Source organism: Poecilia mexicana, unplaced genomic scaffold (genome assembly GCF_051168715.1).
Source record: "Poecilia mexicana isolate PSO_F unplaced genomic scaffold, ASM5116871v1 scaffold_11, whole genome shotgun sequence".
NCBI classification, from domain to species: Eukaryota; Metazoa; Chordata; class Actinopteri; order Cyprinodontiformes; family Poeciliidae; genus Poecilia; species Poecilia mexicana.
In genome coordinates this window covers 18455692-18471541 of record NW_028263380.1, presented here as the reverse complement: position 1 = coordinate 18471541, position 15850 = coordinate 18455692, and the positions used below count along the sequence as shown (strand labels likewise).

The 15850-nt window shown below is 39.8% G+C and overlaps 1 protein-coding gene across 10 annotated transcripts in view; it reads right to left on the bottom strand.

Moving 5' to 3' along the window:
- Positions 1–15850, bottom strand: part of rbms3 (RNA binding motif, single stranded interacting protein) — a 321058-nt gene that overhangs the window by 94317 nt on the left and 210891 nt on the right. For all 10 annotated transcript variants that reach the window (XM_088010352.1, XM_088010348.1, XM_088010351.1 and 7 more), the window contains one exon: positions 5232–5389. In XM_088010352.1, coding sequence (XP_087866478.1) covers positions 5232–5389 — 158 coding nt within the window. The remainder of the gene's footprint in view (positions 1–5231; positions 5390–15850) is intronic.

Genomic DNA, 15850 nt, shown 5'->3' with positions numbered 1-15850 from the left:
TTGAATGTCAACTCTGACACAATACTGATTTGCGAGCACTCAAGGGCCAGTTACAACAGCTGGGATCTGAATTGCCCCAGGAGAAAATCCAGCTTCTGTCTGACTCTAATTCAGAATAAATCGCTGCTTGTATCCTGTACTTAGGAGGTTCCACAACCAACTGGTTGTGCGAACAGTGGCCTCCCACTCCTGCCAACTCTGTTCTCCATTTTATCTGACATTTTACTCACTGCAGTGCAGTCACATTAGATCACCTCGATTCCATCAGGGTGATCTAACCTTAACGTGCTTGTTGATGTGTGTGTAGAAAGCTTGGTGTGTACAACACACGATATAATTTAAAAATGAGGCTCTTATGCAGATTATAAGTAGGAAGGATACCATTGTTTTTGGTGCATGGAAGATTTCCTGTAATATAACGCACTGAAATAAACAAAGCTGGCAAGAGTTTGGGGACAAAATGGTTTGAATGCTAAAAATGCTGGTCAGCATGGACTTCATGTAGATGTGACAAAGGCTTTTTCCTGCCGCAAGTCTTGCACAACATCTTGAATTCAAACTCAGCCAAATCAAAACGTTCCCAGCCTCTGGTGTGCTTAGACACTTCACAAAAACAGATTATATTATAATACAATGAGTGGGAATAGATGGATTTTAATTCTTACACCACAACCTCCAAAGTCTATTTAAATTTAAAGACGCTACAGGAAAAGCCAGCAACTCCAGTCAAACAGTTGGATTTGCTTTTCTGTGCATAAGGAATTGCTATCAAAAAGCCAAATAAAGTTAGGTCACAGTAACATATTAAAAACAAACATTTATATGCATGAATTTGCAAAACCTTTGCAGTAAATACATTTCAGATTTCCTTACAGAGAAAAGCCTGATATCAAAATGAGATTGTTTTTCAATGCAGGCCCCAGCGACTGCAGTGCCTTTATTATAATATGCTCCCGGAATGTGCAGAATTCATTGCATTCCACATTTTCATGCTTTTTTCACCCACACCTCCTGAAATACTCATATCATCCTGTCAGCCTCTCACTTCTCTGTCCTTTGTCTCTCATCCCTCCCCTATCGCAACCCTCATTCTTCTTTTTTTTTTCAAACCATAGCTTCTTTATCGCTCTCACCGTCCCATCCATCTTACTCCCAGCCCATCTACACCCTTTCTTTTTGACGTCTCTCTCTCATTCCTCCCTGTCTTTCAACCTTGGTTATTTTCTCCATCGTTCACCATTATGCTCATTCTTTTTTTTTCGCCTGCTCTCTCTTACTATCCGTGCCCTTCTTTTCTTTATCTGCGCATTCCTTTCTTTCCGTATAGCAGCCACTTAACATCAACATCTGTCTCTCTTTTCTCTCGCTTATTACCATTATCTTTCGAAATAAATTATCTTTCACACTTCCTGGTATGATTTCCTATTGACCCTGTAACCACCCTCTTCCACTTTGCCCTGACTGCTACTAAGAGGTCAATGCAGCTTAGCTGATCAATAAATATGGTTGGTGGCCTTGAGCACTTCACTAGCACTCAGAATCAAGCAATTAGCTCAAACCTTTTCAAAGAGTGTGTTTAGATTAGCAGCAAACAAAGAACTCTCAGTACCTAGTTTGAATAGTCTACTTACATAGACTGACTCATGGATAAATGTGTCTTTAAATGTATCTAAAAGTCCTTTAATTCCACACGTTTTCCAGGATGGTAAAGAGAGAAACAGGCCTACATCATCACATACCATCCTCCATGCTTTACAATGGACACAGTCACACCCAGAGCTCTGTGAACGTAAAGAAAGGATTTAGGTTCTCATCTTCTTCTCTTTTAAATTTCCCAACAATGAGGAGGGCCTCTAACATCCCTTTACCAACTGTCTTTAGATCCAACCTTCCTTGCTAAGGGAGACCATTTTTCATTTTGCCCTACTTCTCTTCATGGGACAAAAGTGTGGCTCCAGTATCCTCCAATGCTAGAAATTGCTTCTGAATTCCACTGCAAACCTTGAATTTCCTGAATCAGCTTTCAGAAACTAAGACACGCCTGAAGTAGTGCAGTCATCTCTTTGTTTCAATTTCAAACCAGCAGCAAAGGTTTGAGACCATTCCTTTAGTAACCACACAAATCAAGCTCTAACTGGATGGGGGAAACGCAGTGACCAGACTAAGTTAACCCAGAGGTTAACTCTTCCGGGACAACAATTGACCAGATTTCTTTCTCAGACACCACAGAACCAAAAGAGAAGAAAACACAACACCAGACAAGAAAAGTTGTGCTGAGCTCTTCTTCTTCCATAAGAAAAGAACATTTACATCAAGAGAGGAAAAATCTGTCTTAAAGATAACAATGACAAACCAGGTGCAAGATAGCATTAGCGCGATAATATATAGCTAAGCATAAGACTAAGACACATCATTAATTCAACAGGTTTTCTTTGATTTGATTTATTTTCATGTTTCATGATTTATTTTTATGGTTAATTTTTTGTGTGATAAATGTGTTAGCATTAGGTTTTGCATGCGAACTGAGCCTCATTTGTTCCACCTGTCACATCACTGAAGGAAAGTAATCCACAGCCTGTCATGAACCAGGACTGGATCTCAAGAGAGATTCAAATACATCACTCCCTCCAACATCTACTCTCCTGTGTACCATGTGTGTTGGAATACTTGTGGGTAACAGAGAACAGTCTATCATGCAACATGTGGTTCATTAGATCCCCCATCTTAGGACTAATTTCTTTCTTTTTTTTTTTTTTTTTTTGTCACAGGAGCCATCTTGTTGCAAGACCAGACTGACCATGTTTGAGAATCCTTTGTCTTATTTTTACCCCAACGTACACACCCACAGCTGATGTACACACAACATAAATAACAATTGAGTTTTTGATTTTAGGTATTAGTTGGTTAATTCCTATCACAATCAATATTAATAGTTTATTATGAACTAATAACGAGACTAGTTGCTACGGTAAACTGACTATAAATATGAACCGGTCAGTTGTCGTCGTCTGCTTGGCATCTCCTACCACCGGGTTGCCAGGGCGCAGCAGCATGTCCCACTCACCAACCTGTCCCAAATATGAGCCAGTGTAGGTGAGTAATCATTTTATTGTAGTATTTTCCTCTCATTAAGATCAAGTCACTTCTGGGTTAAGTGAATGGTATGGTAAAAACAGCACTGAGGTTATTTGGGACTAATTCTAAGCGCGTTACTCCTGCATCTAAAAAGTGGATGACTGTTAAAAAAATAACATTTTAGCATATTTCCTTTTTTTTAAATGGTAAGAATTGCTAATGCAGAGCACACCTTTGTTCCTTTTCTAAAAATGACTTTTTTTTGTTTGTTTTGTTTTGTAAAAACTCCATCTCTTGTCATTGTCTCTCCATCACCACAGCAGGCAGAAATCAGCCCAGAATACTAGGAGCAAATGAGGCAGGCAGACTGGAAAGCAGCCACTGAGAAACAAACCAGTGAGCCAGGCTGAGCGTTGGTCAGTCAGCTGCAGAGTCAGGCAGGTAGACGGGGAGGCAGGTTTGGGTTTTCTGAGTATGCTGCTGGTTAATGGCATCAGGTGCTGCTGTCTGCAATGATTAGTGCTGGGGCTGGAGTAATGGGCTCTGATAACAGTAATGGATCAGCCCACAAACACTTAGCTCAGTTTACTCTCTCTAATGCCCCTCACAGTCCAGCCCTCAGCAGCTGCCTGTCTGTCTGTCTGTTGACACAGCTAATGGGAGGTCTACATTTTATGTAGTCTATTGATCTGTTTTGTCTTCTGTGGACAGTTGTCCTTCTGGCTTCTTTTACGGACACTTTTTTTTTTTGTATAATCGATCATTTCTTCAGCCATTCGTGCCTGTATAATAATTTTTTAAACTTTGCCTCTTTCACTCCTTTCGCTTTCTGTAAAGATTTCTGATCATCTCAGTAAAAAAAAAAAAAACAAAAAAAAAACATTTCGTCTCTTCATAGTGACCTCTAAAGTTACTCGTTTCTCTGAGACCGATGCGTCACACCCGCGTCCCTCTCATGTAGCCGCTTTCTCAGATTCCCTTTCCATCATGTCTGTTCCTGCAGCCACTGAGGCTGCTTGAACAGGTGGCCTGTGGCAGGTTGTTGCTGTGCTCTGTTTGCTGGTCTGCAGGAGGGCTGCCTGTTTGAGGGAGCGCAACTAAGAGGCTAGTTTTTAATGTGTGTTGTTACGTGTGCACAACGGCTTGCACGTGGGATCTATCTGCGCATATGCTTATTTGTGCAGTTGTTTATTTGGTGTGTATGCGTTCATCTATCCTGCTTTAACCTTTCAGTAATAGAGCAGGGAATAGGAGAGGAGTTTAGCCAGAGCAGGTGATTAAGAAAAATCCCTGCAAGATGGCGGTGGTGTGGCCGTCACCGGCCTCCTCTGGGTAAACAGGGAGGAATGAGAGCCTGGTGGCTGCTGTCGAGGACAAGGACAGAGTGGTTTATGACTTTGGGGGATTAATAAGCTGTAGAAGAAACTTTCCAAAGTAGAAAATGGAAAAAAAAACCTGTTAAATGACAGGCTTGGCTCTAGAAAAACAGCAGCAGTGACTTTACAGTGATGCAATAGCCGCTATCCGTGCTTGTGAAACACATGGACACTGCGTTTGCTTTATAAAAGTATCCACTCCTTTTGAAACCTTTCACAATGTATCAGTTTACAACTACAAACTTTATTTATTTTATTGAGAGCTATATGTTAAAAAGCCGGCACAAACAGTGTACAATTGTGAAGTTTAACGTAAATATGTTTGTCCTTTTTTTATTTTTACAAATGAGAATTTGAAAAGTATGGCTTCCAGTTACACTCAGCTGCTGTGATCAACACATCTGAATGTTGATCGTAGCATTTTAAGCTGTTGGTCTTGGTCTTGTAGAGATTAACAGCACTTTTCTGATGTCGACACAGATTCTCGCTGTGTGTTGGATACCCACGTTTATTTAAATCCTCAGTAATAGTTTCAACCCAAGACAACAGTTGTGCAATTTCTTTTATGGCTCTACTGGGAACTTCTCAGAATTTAAAGAACCATTACTTTGATAAGTATGTGCCACCTAGATACCTCCACTTACTCCAGAGACATAACATTTTCAATGTAGAGCTCAAGTCACAGGAATTTATAGATTTTTTTTAGGATAACTGTTTCTCCTATAACATGCAAGGACAAACAAGTCAATTTTTGCCCATTGATTTATGGTCTTTATTTACCTGGCGAAGCCGACTCCTCTGCTGACCCCATTGGCATCTCTAAGTATCCTTGTAGAGATGACGTGACCCAGGGGCTTCAGCATGTTCTCCAGCTCCTGTTCATCCATCGACACTGGCAGGTTGGAGATGTACAGGTTTGTGGGGTCCTGCTCTTGTTGCTGCCAACGACAGAAAGGGGAAAGTGCGACACAGGGGAGAGGAAAAAAAATGGAAATCGGTCAGTCGATGACATAATTGTAATGGATAATCACTAGATAGGTTGAAATATGGCAAACTATAACCAAACTCTGGTTAAAAAGCATTTGTCCTCTGACACAAACACATTTATCGGATCAAATGCTCGGTGACTACATCAATAATTCACAGACGTCAAGCTCTGAGCGCATGTGTGTGATCATTTTAAGGGATTCACGGGAGTGGCAGGTACGACAGTCAAGCCTGTATTGGCGTCTCACACAACGCATATATTTACAAGAGCAGTTGTTTAAATGGTCAAGTTTAGAGCTCAAATCAGAGAAAAGGGTGAAATGTATTATTGAGCGACAGAGATTTCAATATTTCCAGAAGCAGCTCTTTGCTGGGGGAAGCTGCGCAGCTGGTGGTGAGCTTAGCCTGAGGAAGTTGCGAGTTTCCCTCATGAAACAGCTTGAGACCGCCCAACCAGTCAATCATCCACTGAGTCAGGCAGGCAGTCACAATGTAACTCACTATACCATCTACGTTTCAAATCAAGGCTCAGTGCTTAAATTAAGCATGAAATGCCATCCTCAGTGCTAATTATGGATTTATGATGTTGTGTAGGCTGTAAGCACATTAGCATAGCATCCTTCCTCCAGGTAGTAAGTGACTCATCCGATCAGGCAGCCGTCCAGAGTTTCCCTGTATGCGAGATACATCGCTGAACCCTTTATTGAACTGCAGTTGAGACCATCATGAGTTAAAAATGCCAGAGGCCAATGCAGAGCTACAGACGGCCAACTATGGCGTGGTTAAAGCCAGGAAAATAAAATGAGAGCGAAGACTTGATGAGGTTTTAATGAGCTTTACACCCACTTCGGCAGCTACATTGTGCCATGGCCTCTTTTATTTTGAATTTGAGTTATTTGTTTGGAGGTTAAATTTATTAGAACATGAAAAATAATAATAATAATAAAAAAAAAACATCTGAAATCTTTAGAATAAAGCAACTTTGTTGTCTAAACGACCTGAATAAGTCTAAAAATATTCTTTACGGATTGTAAACTTTAATCCCTTCAAACAGCATATCATTTTATATGATCGTGGTAAAATGTGTGAAAAATTTACAAAAAAAAATCTAGTGTTTACGATGCACTATAGTTGGGAGAAAGATTATGAGCAAACACAATAAAAAAATATTTGTGTCTGATGAAAACGTTTCTCTGAAGATTAGGCAATATGTTTTGGATAATTATGCCAATGATCATTGCTTTCCATTTTTAAAAAATACATTTAAAATATCTCAACATTGTAAAGAGTATTTGATATATTGTGCTGTCCTAAAGTTTCCAGGCTGTTTGGTAGAGAAATAGGCCAAATGCATCAAAGATTGCTAGACGTCAACAATGAGGAGTTTTTATATGTCTTAGTTTTTTGTTTCACAGTGTTTTCTTTTTTTTTTTTTTTGAAAATCTCAATTTCATCTCCTCTGACCAAAGCACACAGTTTTAGCTAAAGTCCTAACATTTATCTAAGTCCCAAAATTTACATTTGTGATTGTTGGACAATGTCTTAGAGACTGAATTAGAGACTCAGATGCCTCTTTTTCCTTTAATTGATCATGCTTCCAATTATTTTGGTATCAAGGATTATTAAAACAATAATTTCTTAGTATGGACATTTTACAACAGAAAAATATGGCCAAATATATGTATTTTTGTACTGTAAGATTATTCCAAAGCAATAACAGATGAACTGCATTTAAGACAATTTACACATCTTTTGTAGTGATAATAAATGTGCTTTACTCTATACATATTCAGAAGCTGAAGATATTAATAGAAAAGAAATGGTCTAAAAATTTAATTTCAGGCACAAAATCTTACACAAGAGCATTGGCTACGAGAAATTAACGTAAACGGCGTGCACTGCAGTCGAGTTTGTTTTCATGTCAAGAAATATTGCTTTAATAGCTGATTTAGTGTCAAAGAAGATATTTTATATACATAGGTTCTGTAAACAGCAGCTCCGGTTAGTCTTAAAATCAAGAATCTATCATCTTCTCAGCTTGGGGTTGTGGAAAAACGTCAGGCAGTATGAATGTCTTTTCTCTAAAGACAGAATCCTTAAAGACTGTATGATTCACTACAGGCAATCTTTTCTCAGCTGGTCTCTTTCTGCATCTCGATCGAGAAAAGTTGAAGGAGGAGAGGACGTGTCTCCGCCAATGTCCTGCCTCCGTATTTCCATTTGCTAAAAGAGGGGATTGGTCTCTCCCCCGATTAATTAGCTTATGTATCTGACAAGCCATATTTGATCCGATTAAAACCTTCGGGAAAAGGCTGGTGCCCAGGATCCCAGCATTTCCCCTCCCCCCTTCAAACATGAAGTGAATTATCAGGCAAACTCCTTCCTCTGCAGGTTTGCTGCATTTGGACGCGTGAGAAAAAAATATCACATGAGTTCGTATGATGCAGGATCAGTCATCTCAATGAGGCTTAATTAAATCTGCCTGTAAAAAAAAAAATCTACTGTACATGTGTCACTCTACCAGCTAAGTCCCTTGAGAGTGTGTAGCCTTGCAGCTGCACTTTTCTTTGAGTCTCATTGGTTGCGTGAGCCAATGTTTTTCAGGATTATGTCAGATAGGCTTCATATCTGAAAGCAGAAAGGAGGTCTGGATCAAAGAGTTAACTGACTTAGTGACTCACTCACTGGGCTAAGCCAATGATAAGTCAGTGTGTGTGTGTGTGTGTGCGTGTGTGTGTGCGTGCGTGCGTGCGTGCGTGCGTGCGTGCGTGCGTGCGTGCGTGCGTGCAAGCATCAGAATGTGAAGCGGTAATTTGGGTGCGTGGGCTAATTGTAGAGGGGCTCCGTTTGCGCGGGTATTATCGCAGGGAGGCCTCCTTTAAGCGCGGCTGCCTCACTAACTTTTCCTCTTTGATGACGTTCCGCACCACAAAGCTCTAAATACCCAGATGAGAAGGTTAGGGGAGAGGAGTGGAAATAGGAGTATTTTGACAGCGAGGTGAGATGGGCTGGCCCATTCCACAAGGAGATTTAATTTCCTTTAATGTCAGATCTTGCACATGCACTGCTGTCAGGCTATGAATGAAAAGGTAATTGAGGTGTGTGTGTGTGCGCGTGCGCGCGGGTGTGTGTATCTGATCTCGATGCGATTATGTATGGGGCTTTTGTTCCATTGAAGGTACAGTTTACAGTGTATACTGTATGCTTGTGCGTGTGTGTGTTAGCGCGTATGGTTTTAAAAGCCCCCCTTGCTGCGTGTGTCCATCCCCTCGCCATTGACCAGTGTTGTATAAGGTTAATGGAAAGGCTCCAGGCTGCGCTCAGGCTTTGATGAGCATAATTCCTTCACCTTGCCACCAGGAGGAGAAGAGGAATCAAACTCTGTGCGTGTGTGTGTGTGTGTGTGTGTGTGTGTGTGTGTGTGTGTGACATGATGGGGGTGGGGGGTGAACGACGTGTCATTTCCTGCTGACGGATGGCTCCCTTGCCAGACCTGACAGCCCTGTAGCAGTTATTTCATTTCCACTCCCCTGCTCTGTTTACCTCACTGTAATTTCGGAGAACATTACCATGCTGCGGTGAGGGGGAGGGAGAGTATTAGTGGAAAATACAAAAAAAACAGAAAAAGCGCAATGACTTTTCAGTCTGATTATGAGCAGGAGGTTAAAGAATAATAAAAGGTGGGAAAAAAGAAAGAGATGGAGGGAGCTGACATGACAGGCAGATATAACACATTAAAGGAAGCCCTTGCTACCTTTTGATAATGCTTGAGGAAAAAAAGACATCAAGCTTTAGAAGTCTCCTGCTGTGCCTATGGGGCTCTCAGGGCTGTATCACTTTAACTGATAAAAGTTAGAGAGACGGATGCGTGTCTTGACCTGGGGCTCTGCATGCAACACTGTACGGAGTAAGGGAGCTGCCCTCACTCTCCTGTCAACACATTTATCTCTCTACATCTCCTTCGCATTTGTTCGACTTCTTTCCCAGTTTTCTTCACGCCACATGCAGTACCAATGTTAAGTATTCATCCTGAAGTTTTTCATATTTCTTCATGTTACATTCTCCATTGTGCTTACTGTGATTTCGAAAGACAGAACAGGAAAGTAATGCGATTTTTTTGGCACATGCCTCCATCAGTTGTATTTATCTGTAGTTGAGGTTCTGAGGATTCCTTTTTTTTTTTTTATAAAATGGCTCAAACTCAACCAGAATGCATAGGGAGCATCTGCAAACAAATGTTAAGCTTTGCCACAGATCTAAACTTTGATTGGGGCACTCTACCAGATGAATATGCGGTAAAACTTTATTTGAAGGGGTGTGCATTGTGCGAAAGACTGACATGACACTGTCATAAACATGACATAACGCCTGTTATGAACATGAAGGAGTCCGTATGAATGTTTACAACTTATCATAAAGTGTCATTTGGTAAATAATGACACTTATTTCAAAGTTGTACTAAAACTCGCATTAAAATTTCACTAAAAGTGTCAACCTTGAATTGAAGGCGTCATTATGTACCGAATGACACTTCATAACAGTCATAAACATACATGAAGGCTCCTTCATGTTCATTACAGGTGTTATATCATGTTTACGACAGTGTCAATCCAGTCTTATGCACAACCTTCAAATAAAGTGTTACAGAATATGCTTCTCTCAAAACCATTCTTTATATGGAGAAATGATTCCTGAGTTAAATGTTCCAGCATCACATACCATATTTACCATTGCCACAGAACTGATGCAACTGCTACTCAGATTTCACAGATTTACATTAGTCATAGCATTAATTGAAGGCGACGGTGTGCAGAAACTTGATCTGTACTGATAAAGATTGACTCACATCGGGATGTACAGGGCTTGAAGCTAAAAGTTAAACTAACATCATGACCTACTTATTAATTTGGCTCACAATGACCCAACCACCTGTGTGACATTGAAACTGCACTGACAGTTTGTCTCTGAATAGCCAGTGGATGATTAAATATAGCAAAAATTAAAGAAGACAATGATATCATGGAAAAAGCACCCCATTGTAAACCAGTGAAAACATTGACTTTCACAACCATGATCTTAGTACACATGCATTATTCAAACTGAAAGCCTTTTAAAAGTATCATGCATACTTGACAAGACTCTTTAGACCAATGTAGGCCACAAATTTCAACATCCCAACATTCATAACAATATTGTGTCTTTATCTCAAGCAAAGTGGAATCAGAGTACAGCGAACAAACATATATGTACAATAGAGAGAAGTATTTTATATACAGCATTTATAAACAAACCTTTTCATTTTTTTTCTAATACATGAAACTGCAAATGGACACTTTACGGTATTTGTTTGCAACGCAAGATGTGAGAAAGTTCGAGGCGTATGAATACATTTGCGAGGAAATGTGCGTCCATAGGTTTTTATTCTCACTGGCAATCTGTGATCCATTTCTCCTCGTCCTTGCTTCTTTCTTCTTTACGTCAGTTCACACACATCTTGCCAAACCTTCCTATTACTACTGCTGCCGTCTCATCTCCTCAGCCCTTTATCCATGCTTCTGTCTCCTCTCTTTCTCTATGCATCCAGCCTGCTCAAGAGATTAGAGCTGTATGTGTAATTGGCACTACAGGGGATCCTGGCTGCTTCTCTTGTGTGCAAACACACATTCAACCACACTAGTCTGTGTGTTCTTGTGTATCAGGCTGTCAATCCTTGGGATAACAGCATACTAGTCACTACCCTCAGGTATAACAGTTTGGCCTGGTGTGTGACTAAGCAGTGGCTTGGAGGAGAGCAATAAAACCAAAGACAATGGGCAATGAGTCAAGTGGTTGGAGGAAACGGCAAGGATGGTGTAGCTGCTGTGTTCCTGCTATAGCGAGATGTTTTCTTTTTGTATATAGATTGAGGATTTAAGAACATACTATGGAAGCCCTGCTACACAAAATCCATTCAAAAGACACAAGTCCAACCAAGAAGAAGCTGGTATGGGGATGTGAGGGCAGCGAGAGTTTTATAAGCCATTCTGTCAGCTGGTAAATCCGGTGGTCAGACAACAGCAGGCAAAGTCACGAGGACGGTTTGCTGCCCTTTGATGAGTGCTTCCCCATGTTTCTGTTTCCACTTGTCAGCGGATGGCTGAATCACCTCCTGTAGAAGCAGTTGTCCAATGTTTCCTCCACACTCTACATTTCTGCCGCTGTGAGACTCGGACGCTTTATATTCCCAAAACTTTGCATTACAGCTTGCTTATTTTGGTGGTAGTGATTTACTGCACAGCCAGGCTGGAGTCTTTCCACTGCAAAAACAATGAAGTTGGCTGGCTAGTCTCCCAAATCCATATTATTTACAGTGTCTTGTACACATATTCATACTGACTGAGCTTTTACACAAATATAACGCTTTAGGTAGGGACTTTGTGACTTTAAAGCGGAAGTACAAATTAAACCTATTCTTATTTTAAATAAGTGAAAGCAGTAGTGTTTATTTGGAATTAGCCCCCTTTCCTCTTAAATGAAATCCAGCACCACTGATTTTAATCAAAGGCCATTTTAATCTTTAAACTTAGAATAAATACAACTTTTCTGTAAAACATTCTAGGGTTCGTTAGAGAAGCTTCAGCTCAGGTGGACTGACTCTGCCAATACAGCAAATGATAGTCTTGTATTTAATAATGCTGACCTTTATTGAAACATGGCAAGGAAAAAGCCATTTTTACAGATTACAGAAAGCTGCAGACAGCACTGTTTGCAGTTCCCATGTGCAGAGTGCAAGGCAAATTGTAAGCCTGGGACTAACACTTTGTGGCTCATATTTAAAAAACTCTCAGAAAAATAAAGTTGAACTTTGCCCTGACCACACAATGTTCAGGATAAAAAAACGTGGCAGCACCATGCTGTGGAGATGCTTTTCCCCACAGTGCAAACGTTCCTTAAGAAACAAGCCCAGAGCTTTATATGTCCAACCAACACTGAATCAATAACAAGAAGTGCTTTTCCACATATTCACTTTTTGCTTAACAGCTGACCCAACTGAAGTCTTTGCCGCCGTTTTTCAGTCAGAAAAGACTAAAATTTTGATTTTCAGCCTCAAATTTCAGCAATTCTGGTGAAAACTTTTTCCCTATTTAATTGTTTTAAAAACTAAGGGTTTCATGTTTAAGTGTGATATCATAAATGTGCAATAAAAGATTACTCTAATTTTACACACGTTTACTGAAACATGACAATTTAATCTTCCATGAATCAACAAAAAAACTAATCAGAGAATCAAATGTTTAAAGGCAGCGAATTTCATAACTTAATATAAATATCCTTTATTGTCCCACAATGGGGAGACTTATGAACTTAAAATACTAAGTAATGCACTCTCCACATTCAATATTACAGTTTTTTAAGCTTTCAAATAGCTAGAAATTAAGGTGCATGCTGCATCTTTTATAATTACGAAGTATGGATGAAACATACTGCAATAGTTATTACTGCGTTTGAACAGTCTGTAAAATTAGTTATGTGTCAAAAAAAAAATCAATCACATCTTGTCATCTGTCCCATTTCAGATTGATACATTTTTCTATCGTCCTGTTATCTGTCTCTGTAAGATACTAAACCGATCGATCATTCTGGGACCACATTGGGACGCTGCCATGATCAATCAGCCTTTAAGGCAGCAACAGGATTATCCACTCACAAACAGATGGTGGATACCGAAACACCCATAACCTAATTTACAGTTTTCACAGCAAAAAGGCAGATTAAAATCCGTCACATGGAACAAGCACATTTCTTTAAAACAGACAAAATACAGGAAAACCCGAGTTTGAGAGCTCACCTTGCTCACGCAGCGTTCCGTTTGGCTAGTATTCAGTGGTACCTGATTAAATAAAAGTCTAACAAATTACCATACATTGCCGCAGAGCACACCTTAATATATCACATCATTCAGCCACAGAATTCATCCCTCGAGTGCAATCCAAGCCAATGACAACGCCGTGTGTCCTGGCACCCAAAGGCACTGAGGTATTTAGTCTGGTTTTAAGGCCCACACCCAATTCACACACACTTTTTACAGATAATACCTTCCTGCACGGAGCTCTATGCCGTGAGTGTAAAGTCATACATAGACGCACAGACACACGAGTTTGTACACAAACATTCACACATTGTCAATCTTTGTCCTATTAACAGCTATGGAAAATGGCTGTTTGAGTTCCACCGTGTTACACTGTGATGATAGATGCTGTGTAAGGAACGAAACTAGGTGATATATTATTGAGCCTTTGAGAATGCTAACACAGTGGTGGTGCTTTGCTTCACTTATTCTCTCAGCTGGGTCTGCTCTCTGCTGGAGTAAAATATGCATCAAACATGAGGCATAGGGAGAGCTATGGTGCAAAACTAGTTTTTGGTATGTTCATTCATCCATCTTCCCTTTTACAAACCAGTGGGGGAGTTAATGGGGGGGCTGGTGTCAATCTGCAGTGGTTAACAGGAAGCTGGGTCAGGTCATCATTTTATGACAAAGCAACAGACAGATACGTGGACAAACAACTCATGACTAAGAGATATTTAAATACTTTAGGACAGAGGAAGAGAAATCATGTACCGTAGCAAGCGTGCGTGTTTGCTGTGAAGCAAAGCAACAATATACTGTACGTTTCCAATTAAAGTCCAAGAAAAGTTTAGTAAATGTCAAATGTTTGCACTGGTAATGGTAGAAAAAACAGTTTTTCTAAACTTGGCATCCCCCCCTCTGAATGTGCTCTCTCAAATTTTCAACAGATAATTAAGCAGTCATAAAAAAAGTATTTATTAAGTCTTTTCTTTTTTTTAAACTTTATTTTTGAAAAGGATTTTATACAAATCAAGCCGTAACAGTATACAATGAAATAACAATAAAATAAATAAACATACAAATAGATAAAATTGAATGTCACAACCAGGACAGTAATCGACACTCAAAAAAAAAACAACAGAGAGGTCACCAAGGGAGGGGAACAGTTATATCATACAAAAAGATAAGACTTAACTGACAAATAACTGATAACTGATAAACGGGTTACAGTGTATGTAAAGTTCTGTGAGGAGTCAGGCGGGTGGGAGTTTGTTTCCATATTTACCAAGACCTGCCAGGCTACTCAACACCTGGCTCCTCATACCGCACCTGATGAAGTAATAATGGAACTCAATTTATTCTCGAGTTCCTATAAGTTAACCATTTCGACCAAAATTTTTTAATTTTGTTTTCCTGAAGTCTGATGGAGAAGGTGAGCCTTTCCAACTCCCAAATTTCTTCAACGATCGCTGTCCAATCCCTCAATGTCGGCGAGGTCCTATTTATTAAGTCTTTTCACACATTTCTGACTAACAAGGCTCACAGTAAGGAGTATTTGGATTTATCAAAAGTGACTACTACTTATCTGAGCAAAATGTTCATATTCCTCAGCTATGAGGCAGAATATGAGAAATATTTTTGCGGAATAAAAGAACATGGCTAGACAAAAGGACACATTTTCAAAATGAGAAAACATTAGAAATGGAAGCTTGATGATTTAAACTTACATTATCTATACATTTTAACAATTCTCTGGTCAATGCCAATATCAAAATGCATATCTGGTTGGATGTGTGTTTTAATAATATTAACAGGAATGAAAGTATATACTCTCAAAATTATAAACTACATAAGGTCAACTTTTGCTGTACAGTGTGTACAATATGTTATTTTGGCATCGACACTGCTGACATGAAAAAAAATTTGAATGCCCCAAGGTGCATCCTTTTTAAAATTTCCTTGCATCCAGCAAGTCCCACATCCAGGCTCATTTTCACTCTTTTTCAGATACGCGATGAACTGATCATACCTTTGCTTTGCAAAACAGACATAACACCACTAAATTATGTCTGCCATCAGTGTCACGGCTCATACATTTTGATGCTAGGTTAATATGAATTTAAATGGGTCGATATGGGCTACGCCCGCTTAATCACGACCCCGTGATTTGATTTTGTATCTCCCTCGGTGAGCTAATATTCCAGAGATTAAAATTTCATGTGGAGCTTATATCAAAAATCCATTATTAACATGGAAGATGGGCATGTCAGCCTTAGCACGGTGCTCCTCCAAAAAGGAGACAAAACTAATGCACGCATAAGTGGGCAGTGAGACCTGCATGCAAAGATAGTTTTTGCTCTGCTCCCTGTAGACTTGAGGACAAATTCATCCTTACTTTGTTGAAAAATTGAGGATTTTCCATATAAGACATTTTGCCCTTGCTAGTTCTGCCTCAGCTTGGAAGTTGACAACATTCACAAATGTCTTCCTGGCTCCATATGTATTTTCGTCACCATAAATTTCGCATTTTTACATTATGGTGGTTGCAACAACAGCTTATTGTGTTGTCGCCTGGGTAAAT